Raw genomic sequence first — 16,731 nt, 5'->3', positions numbered from 1 at the left:
CATTGTAATAATGTCACGACAAAAAAAGTCCATCAGCTGTTTCTTGTTTATTTTGTTGCAGTTTCTTGCGGAGTCATAGAGTCATTGAGCGTGTCGTCGCGCGCCTTGCTATTTATTTACTTCAATATCACGTTGTCGATCGATAAATTTACAAGAAACGACCTGTCATTCGTCGATTTAATATCCGCGAATATGCTGCACCCGTGCTGTTTTCAATCTTCCATTAAATCACTGAGAGCACGCGGATGTATATGAAGTCGTCATTCGATTTAGAACATTTTTATATTTGAGACCTTACGTATCTCTGTTGGTTCAAACTTTACACGTCTCCCGTGAGCATTTGATACCAAGAGAAGAAAGACGATTTCGCGCGAAAGACGTGAAACACGAGCCGATTAACGGACTTCCGGCGAGAAGACGTTATGTGCAGCGAGAGACACGAGACGAGAGAACTGGTTTCACAAACAAAAACTACATATATATATATATATATATATTTTTTTTTTTTTCTTATATATTTATTATATATATATTTTTTTAGCAAAGTAGTTTTTACATTAGGGAACATTATGTGTTTTTCGCGCTCTAAGTATATTTTTATCTCGCTATATTTTGTCAACTCTCACAACTCGTGTGTCAGGGCGTCGACAAGATTAGAGGTCAGGATGCGTGGGCCGATTCTCTGGCGGGGACTTCTTTCTATATACGAGAGTGGGTGACGGGAGGTAAACAAACGCAGAGGAAAATGTTTGTCGATGGGATAGCGTCGCGACGTCACGCGGAGGCGCCTCCTAGGCGCCGCCGTTCGTCCCGTTCATCGATCCGCATCCTGTAAGGATGTAATCCCGAGGAGAAAACCAACCTTCTACCCAACGGCGCCTGGCGCCAATCCCCGTGATGTAAACGAGCCATTCTCTCCCGGCTCTCTCTCTCTCTCTCTTTCTCTTTCTCTTCTGTTGTTTGTTCTGATAATTATTCCGCTAGGACGATTTCTCTCTTTTGTGTCCTCGGTTCGAGTTAAACTGTCCGTGCAGGATCCGATCTTGCAGGATCTCTATTCTCAGTCGCGATTGTTATTTCACTGGCGTTCGGTCGTTAAACGGCTTAATGTTGATACAATGTGATCTAATCTCTCAAAGACTTTGTAGATTATCTTGGATCTTCTCCGATAATCTCACGGTACTAATTATCGATAGTTCTGTTATCTTCGTCTTGTCCTTCTATTTCGTGTAATTGTCATATTATCTCTGTCGAGTAATAATGATTGTTTTTTTCTCATCAATTGTTTCTCTCAATCTCATAAAGAAATCCGTGTGACAGTAACACATACAAACTTCTTTTGACGAAGTCTTTTGCATTTTCTTTTTTACAACTGCGAGAGATCTTATTTTCTGTCTGATATTACGTCAGATCGGAAGAAAAATTTAATATCGAATCCACGAGAAGTAAATTTTCTATATTATTCTGAAAAGACGATCACACACATACACACACATCGAAGAAACTACGATCTTCGCGCGGTTGAAAATTTATCGAGCGCAATTGCAAAACTTGGAAATTTTCCGTTCTTTGAAAATCGTTTGTGTATTTGTGCTAAGAAAGTTTTACTGATCGAAAGTCTGCGGATATAAAATATCTTCAAAAGAGCGCGAATCTTTCGTCAGAAGATTTCGGTTCCGCTGCATTCGGCGATGACATAACGAACGAGTTAATTTTTCGTCTTACTTTTTTTTGCTATTTCCAGACAAGCTACATCATCGGGAATTCGAGTATCTTCTGGTTCCAAAATAGACGAGATCACATAATCATTTCGCGCACGCGCGCGCATCTTCTATTTCTTCAAACGTATTTAGCTGAAACTTATTCTTTGCTGAAATAATGACGACTTTTACGATTTTCATAACCATAGTGTAAATATTACAATCTTTGAATTTTTTGGAGGATTTAAGAATGTTATAAAAAAAAACGTTATGCATCAGAAAAAATATTCCAGCAAAAAGATAGCTCGATGCTTTTTCGTAAAGGTAAAGAGAAAAAGATAGGAAGAGAGAGGATATCTTTCCACAGCGCGCACGCGGACGCGTGTTTCTCTTGCCGAGAGAGCGGCGTGGCAGAATATTGATTGTCGCAGAGTCGCCGCTGCCCCCTTCGCCCGTCCTGCCCGTCCGTCCGGCAGTCAGCTGACTTCGAGTTATCCGACTCACAGCTGATCCGACGCACGCCGCGCGCGTCGTTGCTGGCGCAATCGCCATCGCGTTGCTGCCCTCGTGCGCTTTCGCCGCGTCTTTTTTTTCTACTCGTATATTCATCAATATCTTATTTATCTCTTTTCGTTCTTTTCAAAGCCTCTTCTCACTTTACTTTTCTCGTGCGCCATACAAATGCGCTAACGTGACCAACGTAAATATGTACGCTTGTAAAGTTTTCAAAAAAGGGAAAATGTAAAATAAACCAGAACGACTAAAGAGAATATTTCAAGTGGGAAAGAAACATATTGTTTTAGCGAACGTGTGTCAATGTGTTGAATGCGACAGGTATTTGTGTTTTTCAGTCATCGATATTTCTAAGTATAGCGATTCTTCAAACTCGACAAAAGCGTCGAGTCCTATTTTTGCGCTTTGCGCTCGCACGTTATAAATACGACGGCTTACAGATAGATCTCTCTCTTCCTTCCGCGAAACCAGAGAAATTTACGTGTCGTTAGATCCGCAATTCTAAGGTCATGCTAATCCCCTTCTCTTGTTCCTACTTCTGGAGGAAGGTTAGATCCAACGGAGATCAACGCGTTCGTACTTCGTGAGTACATTAATACTGCGCGACGCGATGCACGAAACACCGTTGAATAAATGTTCGCCAGTTCGGAATGTGCATGCGCGGAACATGCATTTCGGCTGTGCGCATAGTCGAATAATTGAACGAGATTCTAAGAAAAGTAGGATACGCGCAGTCCTTGCAGATATATATCGAATGCGCTTTTTTTCTTTCTTCCTCCTCTCGCGATAAAAAAATTTATTTCAAATAATATTGAGAAACTTTTGCTTAGAAGTTTGAACGAAATAATAATTCTCTTGCATCAAGAGAATTATCACGAGAAATCTCTCTTTGCGATGTTCGACAAACATTTTATTATCTAAATCAAGTTTAAATTGTAGACGAGATCGTTTATAAAACTTTATGGAATATAAAAAGAAGATTCCGTATGTGATGGAGATTTTTGTCGCTCCGGTAGAACTAGGTTCCGTTAGAACGAGATTTGCTATCGAGATTTCCTATTGCGTTTGAAATCTTTCTTTCCGGAAGAGTGTCAATATTCGCTGTTATCGGAACATCGGCAATCGTCCTTAATTCGCTGCACTTCGGCGCATTTCAGCCCAACTCCGGTGACTCGTCGAGTGACGGCGGCTCGTCAGGACGCGACGATCTTCGCCAGTCGCGTCCGTGCGCTCGCGTCGGTAGCGTGTTGCGCGAGTGTCTGGGCTAAGTTGAAGGGTGGTGGTCTCGCGAGAGGAGATGGTTCTGTGATCCATCCAAGTACGGGTGGAGAAGCAAGAGAATGAAGTTGGAGTCTCCCGATGTTCCCGCACGAGTGTCAGATGCGCGAAAAAGACATTACGAACGGCCTCGCTAGCTCGGACGGAACAGCGGCGGCCACTTTGAGAAGAAAGCCCGCGATGACGAGTACCAGCAAGTCGTCCTCTTAGACACTCTTCAAGAGGGTCTCTCATACGTTTTTCGTATCTTCCTTTTGCTCGTTCCTCCGCACTCGCGAACGCGACAAACCCGCTCGAAAAGAAGAGATTTATTCCTCGCGTTTGTTTTTTATCGCGTCTTGTCATTGCACGGCGATCTGCGATAGGCACACGATACGACATAATTCGATTAAGAAGAGTGCGGCAGCATCGTGCACAGCGTGATGCTGCAAAAGACGGACAAGGTATAGAGGAGATAAACGTTTCTCGCGATTGTTCCCTTTTGACGTTCTGAAAGATGCGGATACGCTGCGGATTAGTTTGAAATAGGACATATTTTTTTTTTTTTTTTTTTTTTTTTAATACGTACGTACTGATCGCTAGTTTTTATGAAGAATTTGTGACTTAATTTATGGCTTGTTTAAAATATTTATTTGACATTAATCAATGAATGTGTGTGTGTGTGTGTGTGTGTGTGATAAATAAAAAAAGACCATTTTTTCGAGCCATATATTTTAGCCATATTAAAATTAATTCATAGAATTGCAGCGCATTATCTTCAGATAATGCCATTTATGTGACTGGAAGCTTTTCCCATCGAAATAAAAATTCAATGATTATTATTCGCGGTGAATGAATAAGTCGCATATAATACCAGGAAAAAAGAACGCGAGATGAGAGAGTTATTGAAGTATTGAATATTGGAGATTCAATCGACTATTATTTATTACGACATAAACGGGAAGTAAATAAGAGAGAAGCTGACGTATAAACTAGAAAAATAATATGTCAACCGAAAAAATAACATAAGGTGTCCCACCTATCTCTTTTTTCTGTTTATAATGTTTTTTGCAAAAATATCTGGAGGAAGTGCATTATATTTTCAAAAACACGCGCGTGTCCGGGGAAAACATTCTTTATTTATCTCTGTTTGGGTCCTCTGGGAACGCCTCGAGAAGTCAACTGTGACGAAGTCCCTCTGTCAGAATCGAAGATGGAGTAACCAAATCTAACTCTCCCTATGTATATTCTTCGAGTTTCCCATTGTTGGATTCAAAATCATAAAGCTATTACTGTTTTTGAAACGTCGAGGACGCAAGGGACAACATAATTTACTCATTATGTGTGCATATTGCAAGGGTGCATACAAAAAATACATATACGCGTAATGTAACACAAGCTTAAATATTGTTAAATCAATATTAGTTAATATCTTTTATAAACAAACACGACGATTTATAATGAAAAAAACGATTTAACAATGTCAAAAGTTTTTTTGTCTTTGTTTTTTTACTTTATTTTATTGTTACGTTCGAACTACAATCATTAAACGCGATTTAAGTTTTGGACGCCGATCTCAACTCCGTCCAGGTCACGATCAAGGACGCACATGTCACAACTCCGTGCAGTTGCACAAAATTGTCGGAGTTACTTGGCTCGATCTCGTTCAGCACATGATGCGCTCGACCGGCTATTTGGGTTGGAAACTTACCATTTATCATCGTACTGTTTTATTACTATCGTAATTCTTTATGTTACGATTATTATTGTTTTATCCAGCACTGCAGGCAATTACACCGATTGCTATAATTACGAATTGTTAAATAGGAAGAACACACGGTGCTTTGTTCTGATTCTTATAACGGTTATAAAGTCAGTTAGCGAGTCAAATTTCTAAGTCAAATCTTTTTTTTTTTTTTTACTTTATTTTACTCTTAGAAAACCTATTTTTAATGTATTTCATTCTCATTTGCCAATTGTATAAGAGAGAAAATTTTATTCGAAATCGTTATTATCATTGAGACGAATCTGATCAAGACGATGATTGCTTTTTTGTTTACGAAACACGACCTTCCAGTTCTGACGTTATTTTCGTCGGATGACCAACCGAGTGTAAATTTCGTTTGAAAGTGTATAGTGCAATTGATTGCGTCGACGGCTTGACCTATAAATTTTCGGAAATTCTTAGTGACATGACCTTTTAAGCACACATTTTGCGCGAAAACCTATAAATATAGAGTCGAGTTTTTTTTGCTACAGAGAAAGATTTCAAAGTGATGAAAGAATTCACGGGTAAAATTTGCAAATATAAAGAAAAGTTTAATAACATATTATATATAAGTCGAACACTTTCGAGGTCCATCGCGCACACTGTTTGAAACCGCAGATTATCGAGCAGCTCGAGAAAAGAAAATGGAAACGAACGCATTTAGTTTCGGGAAACGAAAATCTCTTCTAATCCGCTTGGTGCGTGTTACGAGAGTTTCTCATTCTATATACGTAGCTTGTGCTTTTACTTCTGCTTTGGTAACTCGTCATAGAAACTAACGTTTACGGAATCAAATGTATACGCAAACTTTCGCAATAAAACAAACTTGAAAAACACAAAGCCAAAGCGCAAATTGAACGTTAGAATAAAATCATGCAAATGTAGGATTTCTTATTTAGTAATAATATTTATTTTAATAAATTTTATATAGTAAAATATTTTTTTTAATCCAAAATAATATTTTATGTTGTAACTTTGTTTTTATCGCGTTACTGTTACTAAGATTGTTTCTCTGGTTAAAAAGAATTTTTTGGAATTTGCAACGACTTTGTTGTCTTTTTTACTGCACACAATAATTTCACGGGCAAGAAACTCGCGAGTTCGCGGGCAGAAATTTAAATGTTATCTTTGCTCGAGAAATTCGTCACGAGGTACGGTCATCAATTCTATTTTGGCCGAGACGGAGATCGCTGTGATCCCCACTTCCGACGTACGTATTTTTCTTCCTGATGTTACATGAACGCTACGTGTATGTACGCGATAACCTAGTTCCTGAAAGACACCGAAGCGACAAACTCGCGGCCGATAGTTCGCGACACGAGAGAATTGGCGTCGCGCCAGCAACGGCGCATATTGCCCGAATTTTTCTGGAGAATCGCGCGGCGAGTCGCCGAGAACGAAAGAAAGTTAAAAAAAAAAAAAAAAGAAAGAAAAATGAGAGGAGGGGGTAAGAGAGAAAATGCAATGTATCGACATCCTGGAACGTAGATTCCTCTAGAGCTTACACACGCGAGAGAAATTAATAACATAAATTAATACTTTAATAGATTTAGATTAGATTTATTTTAAACCCCCTAAGGGTTACAATTAATATTTTAATAAATAATATAAATTAATACTTTTTTATTTGCCACGAGTACATGTATTGTTGTAGTGCATTGCACGGATGCAAGTTTGAAGCTATATCCGGCTTTAATTTTCGCATGTATACTATATTACTGGAATTTTATCTCTATATATATGAAATTTACTTGACGAAACGCGAACGCTCGAATTTTGCTCCAGATCGACGACGACGACCGATCTTACACGCTTGTTTTTATAAACGAGACGACCGATTGTCTTCCAAGAAGTGTCTTCCGCAGCTTCCGCCGTCTTCCCCGCGAGATATCCCTTTCCAAGTAATCGATTCGATCAATTATCATCGTTGTTACGCCGCTCACGAATCGTTCTCGCATCTGATAAATACGAAAGGAAATGGCAATCGAGAGAGCTCGAAATTTCTCCGGCTAAACTACTTTTAACTCAAAGAAATCGGTCCCGAGGAAAATCGCTCGAGGAGAAGTCTACGCAGATGGATACTTTCGGAAGTATTCTGAAGTTATTAGAGAAGTCGCAGCATCTGCAAGAGAAGCGCACGTTCGTGAGAAGCACGAGAACGACAGTCCCGCACATTCTTTAGTACGTAATAAATTTTATTGCTAGAAAAAGAAAGTAGGACTTACATAAGGAGCGAATGAGACGCACGAATACTAAGCAACTGCTTCTCGGTCTTGCAGAGCATGTGGAATAGAAGGACAAATATCACTGTGCCAGAAAAATCAAGATACAAGAAGCAAGCAAACTTGAGAAACGCGAGTAGCAAAGAACAAAAAGTTTTTTCTTTATGAAGAGTAAAAAAGAAAATTAGTAGAAGACAAATGATAGAAGAATAAACATTAACGCGAGCAATCCGTTTTCTATTGTCATCTGAACAGTGTATCAAAGAAATCGGAAGAGAATTCTTTGAGGCGCCGCTACGTCGCGGAACGTCTTCTGAAATATTCCGTCCTTGACGTCAAGACCAGGATCGTTCGGTTCGAAGGACTTTTCCAGGCGTAAAATCTCTCCCGACAGGATTGTCCGGACGATCGTTCCTGGCCGTGGTTCAATGCGAAGCGAACAAGATTTGGTGCCTACCCAGCGTGCGTGAGCGGATCCTCGGGCACGAGGGCGGCGCGCCGAGGAGGTCGTCTTCGACCACGACGATCACGACGACGACAACGACGTCGACGATGCTGCGCTCGCCGGCACGCGGCGCCGTCGCCGTCCTGCGGGAGCCTACGTCCGCTTCCGCTTCTGCGGCCGCCGCAGCGGCGGCGGCGACCGCGGTGGCAGCGTCCTCGGCCACTACCACCGTCTCGGCACCTCCGACGCCGGTGCATCACGGCGTCGGCGGTGCCGGCACCGGTGGTTCCGGCAGCACGGGCAGCGCCTCCTCCTCGCGTCTCTCCCTGCTCGACACCTGCCACAGGAAGATCCGGCTCTTCGGCGAGCTAGTCGCGTGAGTTCCCTCCCCGTAAAGCAAAAGCATCGATCTCTTAACATAAATCGTCGCTCGAGTGTCCGAGAGTGTTCTGTGTTTTGTGAGAACACATGTAAGGACACAGAACACCTCAGCACTCAGATGACGAATAGTGATTCACTCTTACTTACGAAACTGTAACGCCAGAAGAATTTTTCAATAACTACGCGTGTTCAGAGATTGATACTTTCGCTTCGAACGTGTAGATATGTGTGTCAGAGTGTGTCTATCACCTGGAGAAACGTAGAAAACCTGGAATTTTCAGGAAATGTCGTTCCAAGGTTGAATAGACACCCGTGTATGTGATATGCGTGCGTGCCACACACAATGCGAAAATGTGTCGCGATGTTAATTTCTCAAGCATATCTCTCGTTCGAGATGCGGATGAAAATCGAAAGAATCGAGCACCCGGCATAAGAAAATTCTCTTGTATGATATAAATAAAGCAACTTATAAATAACATTGTTGTATGAAAACATACAAACACACAATTAAATACAAATGTTGTGTATACGTAGACGTGAATCTGAATATTTGACGTGTGTTGACACACAAACTTTGTTTATACATATATATATATATGCGGGGATGCAGCTTCTTTCCAGGAGCATGCGCTTTTTTAGAGAGAGATATGAACGCTTTGAGTCGTGTAGACATGGCTGACAAACAAAACTCGCTCTGCTATCGTTATTGCATGTAATTGCATTTCCCAACTGGCAAAAAACTAAATGTGCGACGGCGGCTGCTGCGAAGACACACCGAAAACAGAGTTTCCGCGGAACCAAAGTGTGTATTTATGTTTAGTTCGACACACGTTTATTAAAAACCCCGGATGGATTTTTCTTTCTGTGTTGAACATATATCTCGTTATAAATATGCACAAGATGCTTTGATTTGAGCAAGATTTTTTAATTATCTGATTATTTATTTGGAGCGGATGTTTTTTCTTTTCATGGAAAAGTTGATCGTCGATCAATAATCAAGTCACCGTACTTTTCGTCGCGTCATATGTTTATAATGTCAAGCACTTCTCGTGCTCGCTTCATAGAAAACTCTGAGATCAATAAAAAAAATGTTGATTAAAATGTTTTTTTTTTGTTTTTGTTTTACAAGCGACAAAACATCCTGTGTGTATGGTATACATAATATGTATGCAAAATGGTGATGCTTTATATTGTCATGCAAAGTATTATATATTATCGCTATTATGTTAATATGTTAAACAAAATTTACATGAAGGTACACGCGCGCACGAGTAACAGTGCGTTGTAACAATCGCTTTTCATAGTCACTTCCTGTTTTTATCGATGAAACGCAGCCGAGCTACGTTTATCTCGTGACTGTTATTTGTTATCAAAAAAAGTTATTTTCTAATCGAGTGGGTCTGGAAATGTTTTCCGGCGTTTTTTTCTCGCACGTGTAAGAGAAGTTTGATTTGTTTGTTCTCGTGAACGTTTACGCGAGAAACAACGCGCTCGCGCTGATAGATTAAAGACAAATTGAATAAAATCGAGAAGCATCGGGGGTAATCGTGCAAATCCGATAATTCGTTGAATCGGATTAATGAATTCGCGCCAGTCGATTGAAGCTCTCTCTCTCTCTTTCTTTCTCTCTCTCTCTCTCTCTCTCTCTCTCTCTCTCTCTCTCTCGCACTGTTCGGCCTGTTCGGCCTGTTCCGGTCAATCTAAAGACCGCAATTAGCGTCTATCGACACACTTTTACTGATTATTTTCCGGAGAACTCGTTTTTAACGAACAACACCGATAAACGGTTCGATATGTATCGTCACTGCGCTGTAAATGCTGCTCTATCTCGGTTTTCAAACATTTTCGTTTCTCTTCTCTCTCTCTTTTTCTCTCTTTGTTATAAAGTAAGTTGTACAAGTTGTTCTCGACACAAACTGTGTGTGTATTTCCTTTCTGTTGCAGATTCTCTCACTCTCTTTACTTTTTTTCACAATAAAAGTTCATAAAGAAGAAAATCCTCTCAAGCGTTCATTTTGATTTCGAACCACTAATCTCTCTCTCTCTCTCTTTCTCTCTTTTACACACACACACACACACATACACCTCTGCACACACACGAGGCTGTGCTGTTACTTTATTTATATATATATGTTGCGCCTCACACACGCGACACTGCGTGATTTCGCTTGTGATTTGCTATTTCGCCGTTTTTTTCACGATTGCTGACCAAGTTTTTTTTATTTTGCATTTTACCTAATCGTGCAATCGATTTCTGTTTGCAGAAAAGCCAGACGAAAGGAGAAGGATGCGGGAACCACGGAGGATCCAAAATTGTACTTGGAGGAGGCAGCTCTTGAGAGGCAGTTGCCGGAGCTGGACCTGAGGATGCTCGTGGATTTACCGCCCGGTCTGGATTACAATGAGTGGCTGGCATCGCATACTCTCGCACTGTTCGACCACATTAATCTCGTTTACGGCACTATATCCGAGTTCTGCACCATGACAGGCTGCCCTGACATGACCGGACCCGGCTTAAGGTGCGCGCTGTTACCCATTCTCGCGAAAAAACAACGGATTGCTTTTTTGATTTCTTTGAGTTGTTAAGAATTTTTAATAGAAATAATAATATATAAGTAATAATAGTATAAATAGTAATAATATAATAAGTACAAAATGTAATGAAAAAACAAGTACAGGAGAACGCTCTCTTTTTATTTAGAATATTTGTCTCGTAATTTTAAATCTGTACTGTAGAGTTGCTCTCAGAAATACAGAAACATATTGTCGTCACGTTTCTAATACATTTACCGATGAGGCTTCGAAATTTAATATTCAAGGTACTTGCCGAACATACATATATCAAATATTTTCTATCGCAATGTTTTTTTTGTATTCGAAAAATGGCCAGAGCCGATCGTTTATTTGTAACGAATAATTTGTTATTCTAGAACGTATCTGTGGTTTGATGAGAAGGGGAAGAAAACGAGGGTGGCAGCACCACAATACATAGATTACGTTATGACATTTACACAACGCACCGTTAGCGACGAAACTATATTCCCTACAAAATATGGTGAGTCTGACAAATTATGTTGCAACTTAAATAAACTTAACAAACGTTACGACTTTGTTTTAATACGTAGTTGTTTTTGCAACAATTTAGTTTGTCAAAATCAAATTATTATTATTATTGTTATATCTATTTATTTTATATCATATCACAAAGACCGAGATCGATTTTAATGTGTCGTTTTTAATATTTGTTTCAGCAAACGAGTTTCCTAGCTCGTTTGAGTCGATAGTGCGTAAGATTCTGCGGCTATTGTACCACGTGGTGGCGCACATCTACCACAGCCATTTCAGGGATGTGGCACTGTTGGGGTTACACGCTCACCTCAATTGTGTATTCGCCCACCTCACGCTCCTTAATCAACGCTTCAACCTTATAGATCCCAAGGAGACTGAAATTCTGGGAGATCTAGAGGCCGCCCTTCTGGGTAAGCTTTAGTCGGCCTTTTTCGTCGACTCCGCGGTATTGATCGATTTCGATTACGCAACACTAGCGAGAAGGATCCGGGATTGAATTGTGCGTTTGCGGGTGACGAAAATATATTTCCACCGACAATCGATAGAGTCACGTGTCTTAGAAGGCTTTTCCCATCAGCGCGACTCTTTTTATCGAAACGAACGCGATGGATTTAAAATAATGGAACTCGGGTCGACTGTGTAGCGAGAAATCTATTTATAAACAAAATGTTTGTACTTTCATGGAAAAATTGGTGATTAAATATGGAAGAACTGTTAAAACGACAAGAAGCTCCCTTATGGGAATCAATCGCGCAAATAAAGAGACAAATCCAATTACGATGCATTATATATTTAATTGGCAATACTACGAAGAGAGATTTACATTCGTATACATGCTATCGATTTCTCAGCGCTGTGTTTGTTTGCAGGTGACTCGACATCCGCGCCTTCGCAGACCTTAGCCATCCAGGAGACTCCGACCACTACGACCACCACCAGTACCACTTAGATCGCCGCGATGCGTCATAGTGAGCGAGCAGAGGTTTCAGTTCCTGAGACTAGGTGACGATAGGCGATTTGTTCATTTGTTTGGTTTCTTTCGGCTCCTGTTTTTCTTTTTATAGATTGTATGCGAAAAATATAGAGTTTATTATAACGCGATCGGCCGATATGTATTGAGAAAAAGGGAGAGAATGATTAAGTGTGTGAATGAGTGAGAGCGAAAACAAATGAGTGAGTAAGAGAATGAGTGAAGCAGAATGTGTGAGAGGAAGAAAGAGAGATCGAAGGAGAGTAAGAGCGCGGCTATACTGTAAAAACAAGAAAAAAGATACTAGTAGTACCTGTACATAGTAAAGTGTGAACAACACTATATGATGTAATTAGGTTCCTCTGTTTGTTGTTTGTGTGAGAGTGTACATAATTTATTAAATGGTAAGATATATGGAGAGAAAGAAAAACGAGAATGGATAAGAGACGAGAAAAGAACAGTGAAAGAATGTGTGTGAAAGAGAGAGAAAGAGAGAGCAACAGAGAACGAGTATTGATTATTATTGACAAAGTTAGTTGCTAAATAAGAAGTACTTTGTTCTGTAAAAAATGAATACAATAATAATATTGTAAAGTTAAATCAATACCAAATATATACCCTGGTGTTAAGGCATGTGTTTTTTTTATGATAAAATCAACAACATGCTTTCGCGCGAAATAGGATGCACCAGCTTCGCTATCTCCTCGCTTGCACATGCGAAACTTGGTCGTCGACACATTCCGTCGTTATGTCTTTCACAAGTTCAAGTGCAGGCAGTAGTGGTCGGCGTGTGTATGTGCTTCACTTCCACAATTCGGATCGCAGCGCAGAGATTGGCGATTTCTCGTAGAAAAAGACCCATCGCCTCGGCAATCGGTTCGCAAAGATCTCTGAATGACGTGGCAACGTTATAAAGCAGAATCAGCACCGGCTGTATGAGAGCGTTGAACAAAATGGACAGTAGTGGTTTCACAAAGTAATCTGCTATCATTTGTATTATTCCCACTGTGAGGGGTCGGATCACGCTGTATAATATAAAGCGAAGAAGCTGCAGGATGAAAGCAGTAACGAAGGCGATGCCAATATGAATTGTGCCGAAGATCTCCGCCCAGAAGCGTGTCGCGGCTTGATCTGTCTTTTCGGCACATCTATCCGTGGTTAACACAGGATGGCAATCTGTCGTTCGATAATATCTGCAAAAAATATTCTATACTTTCATTATCTAGTGACACTATCATCGTCATATTTTGAACGTAAAGACTAAGTTACATGCTGCATATTGAGAAATAGAGATATTTGAAAATATTCTGTATATTGATATTCGTATATGGTTTTTGGATTTGAACCGCGTTAATATCATTTTTATACCATTGTGTCTTTTTTTTATTTATTTTCTGGGTTCAAGCCCAAAAAACCTTCGAATATTAATATTACACCGTGAAAGCATCAAATATCAAATATTCTGTATATTTTCAAACATATTTGTTTTTGTTTTTTCATGTATATATAACTGAAAGCGTAACTGAACCATACTCGCAACTCCCATGATCGAAATAATAGATCTCGATCTTTTCCGCTATTATTTCTTCCTTTTTCGGTTTTGGTTTTGTCGGATACTTGGGTGGTTTTGGTTTAGCGGCATCTTCCTTCATACCCTTATTCGGTATTCCTTCTGACATTTGACGACAAACGAAAGCTTGCGGTGGTTGTATCGCCGCGTCAACCTGCTGTTTAGGTGCGCCATTCAAACGCATCTTGGCATAATGAGGACACTGAGTTTGTTTCAACTTGATCTCGTACATATTGCCCTCCTTGTTGAAATATCCCTTCTTTGGTCTTTTCAGACTGAAACGGCCCCAGAATTGCCGCGACTGCGGTTTATCTGAGGAAGAACGTGATTTTTTTCGCGTTATTTCGCATTAAAAAATATATCCAACCTCTAATCCCCAACGTCTTTTTTTTTGTACCTTCTCTGAACTTTACAGGCAGAACGTATCCGTTGCTAAAACGATAAACCTGCTTTGAGAAATAAATCGACCAACAAGTAAATCGGACGTAACAATGTGCGTTACATTTTGTGAGTGCGACAGAGACACGGTCGAAATTGCGTCGTTACGTTCCTCGAGTTGTCTCGGCGATCCAGCTTCGGTGGAATTACGGACGGATCTTCTGCCGTTGCGGACACGCAGTAATCCACGACCGGTGGGGCTTCAGGACATTCGCAATTTATATCTACACACAGTACGTGAACAATGAATAAATTACTTTAATAAATTACTTCTATAACTTTTTGTCTGCAGGGGATAAATTGAAATAAACAAAATGAACGAAATTAAGACGCACAGCCTATTTCAAAAATTAAGGTGTAACAAAAAAATGATGACTTTCATTTTGAAAACACAGATTATTAAGGAATCTGATGTAAAAACTTCGATAGAAACAGAGCTTTCTAGCTCGTGACATATATAACTGAGATACGCATGCCTTTAGATCCTTCAACGTCATTTTCCTTCTCGACTCTCTCGAAGAGCGCATTCACGTCGGAATTCACGGTAACATCGTCCGAACGCAACGATGTCAGATTAGACGGTTCCGTCGTGTCGGTGCACGAACACTCATCTACATTAACCATATTTATAAAATATTACACATCTCTTTACGATAAAACACATGAAAAAAAAAAACTAAATAACATCAACGTCAAATAACGCAAACTGAACTGTCAGAACACAAAACGTCAATAACAAAAGCAATTTGCTTAGCTGTCAGAACTATATGTATGTTGCGTGTTCAAGTCATAAGCGAGAATCACGCATTTTGATGGACCGGCCTACTGGTCTCGCAGCCTATATGTAGGGGCTGCGAACACGGAGATTCCGAGTTTGAATTTGCTCTTTCAACACCTTTGAATTTTTTCCCTTTCAAACTAGTAGTTGTTCGATTTGAAAAACGAACTGAATTGGGCCTCCAATAATTATTAATTGAGTGTATTTCCAGCTCGAAGTGTCACGCGCACTTCTGGTGGTTCGGAATCTACCTAAAATTTGTAGGTCCACTTACACTCTACAATCCACACATTGGATGCTATGAGCAAAATCACCTGTGCATCCGAGATCTAATGATTAATGAAACCTTTACGAATCGATGAACTGTTTTGTTCGACGATTTCGGAGGCCCTATGTTCCACTAAAGAACGACAGGAATAATTAATGATGATGAATGATGAGACGCACTTGGTGTGCTAATATACTTTTTGTTTTTTATTTCTCTTGCAACATCTTTATGCGGTTATATGACACAGCTCTCAAAACGATGTACCAAAAGTTATTCCGCATTTTTGTAATACATATTGCTTTCTTTTTAAGAGACTCTTCTCTCGACCGAAATATACGCGCAAAGTTTCGACTTCTATTTACACGATCAAATAGAGCTTGGAAGATTAGAGAACGATTATCATTTAGAGAGATAATACATGACATATATATATATATATACATATATATGTATCATTGGTGTATACACGTTACATTATAATTTATCAGAAATTTTTAACAGCAATTTGAAACATTTAATGTGTGTATAATGTAATCATACATGTTTTTTTTGCAAATCACAGGATGATAAGAGTGTCGTGTTAAACACGGATTAAAACTTTACATATTATCTGAAAATTCAGGTGTTTGGTTTTGTAAGAGATATATATATATTTTTTGTAATCCTTAAAATTAATTTATATCCTTAAATATAATATCTTTATATGGAACGTTCTTAAGAAAACTATAACGATAGAAACGTGCGCGTATGTGTACAACATTCACGATGACGCAGCCTGTGTGTTGATCCTTAGATTATAAAAAACATAGTATTATTCTTTTTTGTATCGTTTACGTTATACGCTTAGAAATGTATCAATACTTAGGACTTGCAAGAAGGACGAGAACCGATATACATTTGTGTATTATAGTGTATATATATATATAACTTACGCGAGAATAAGAATTGTTGCGTTTCTCTTTTATTTTATTTAATTAAATAAAGAACTACAGAAAATTATTATTATTACGTAAATCAAACAAAAACTTTTGTATTGGTTTTACTCTCGGAAAAGAGATTTTTTAATTATATGTATAGACAATACAAAGTTACACACAAAAGAAGTTAATACTCGGACGATTAGATTCTTCGAACAAAAAGTAATCACAACGCAATCATTAATAAAACATAACAGTGCTATGTGTTTTCTTATTATAATCTCAGTTGGACTAGATTGAGAAAAATAAAAATTTATATAAAACTTGAATCCAGCTGTTCGACGCAAAATCTAATGCTTTCGATAAATTATCTTCCCGTACGCACTTGATATTACAGTGTCAGTCAAATATATATATATCTTTTATATATCCGCG

At 39.3% G+C, this 16,731-nt stretch overlaps 2 protein-coding genes across 5 annotated transcripts in view; one reads left to right on the top strand and one right to left on the bottom strand.

Moving 5' to 3' along the window:
- LOC109852378 (MOB kinase activator-like 2) overlaps positions 1-12,954 on the top strand; it is a 25,292-nt gene extending 12,338 nt beyond the window's left edge. For all 4 annotated transcript variants that reach the window (XM_020423491.1, XM_020423488.1, XM_020423489.1 and 1 more), the window contains exons 2-5: positions 10,551-10,805; positions 11,217-11,341; positions 11,538-11,765; positions 12,225-12,954. In XM_020423491.1, the coding sequence (XP_020279080.1) occupies positions 10,551-10,805; positions 11,217-11,341; positions 11,538-11,765; positions 12,225-12,304 (688 nt within the window). In that variant the 3' untranslated portion in view covers positions 12,305-12,954. The remainder of the gene's footprint in view (positions 1-10,550; positions 10,806-11,216; positions 11,342-11,537; positions 11,766-12,224) is intronic.
- Positions 12,686-16,731, bottom strand: LOC109852379. Its single transcript, XM_020423492.1, has 5 exons — positions 14,810-16,731; positions 14,398-14,557; positions 14,293-14,327; positions 13,859-14,207; positions 12,686-13,518 (listed from the first exon to the last, which is right to left on the bottom strand). Exons 1-5 carry the CDS (start codon positions 14,955-14,957, stop codon positions 13,089-13,091), a joined length of 1,122 nt encoding a protein of 373 aa, XP_020279081.1. The 5' UTR covers positions 14,958-16,731; the 3' UTR covers positions 12,686-13,088.

This window comes from Pseudomyrmex gracilis, unplaced genomic scaffold, assembly GCF_002006095.1.
Source record: "Pseudomyrmex gracilis isolate BER0280 unplaced genomic scaffold, ASM200609v1 scaffold_28, whole genome shotgun sequence".
Taxonomy (NCBI): Eukaryota; Metazoa; Arthropoda; class Insecta; order Hymenoptera; family Formicidae; genus Pseudomyrmex; species Pseudomyrmex gracilis.
Note: the sequence above shows the minus strand (reverse complement) of the source record. Positions and strands in the feature narration are given on the sequence as shown.

Coding starts and splice junctions, on each gene's coding strand:
- LOC109852379 (XM_020423492.1), bottom strand. CDS start 14,957: ATGGTTAATGTAGATGAGTGTTCGTGCACCGACACGACGGAACCGTCT. Junction 14,558..14,809: donor TGACGTTGAAGGATCTAAAG/GCATGCGTATCT, acceptor TACTGTGTGTAG/ATATAAATTGCGAATGTCCT. Junction 13,519..13,858: donor TTCGATCATGGGAGTTGCGA/GTATGGTTCAGT, acceptor TATTTTTTGCAG/ATATTATCGAACGACAGATT.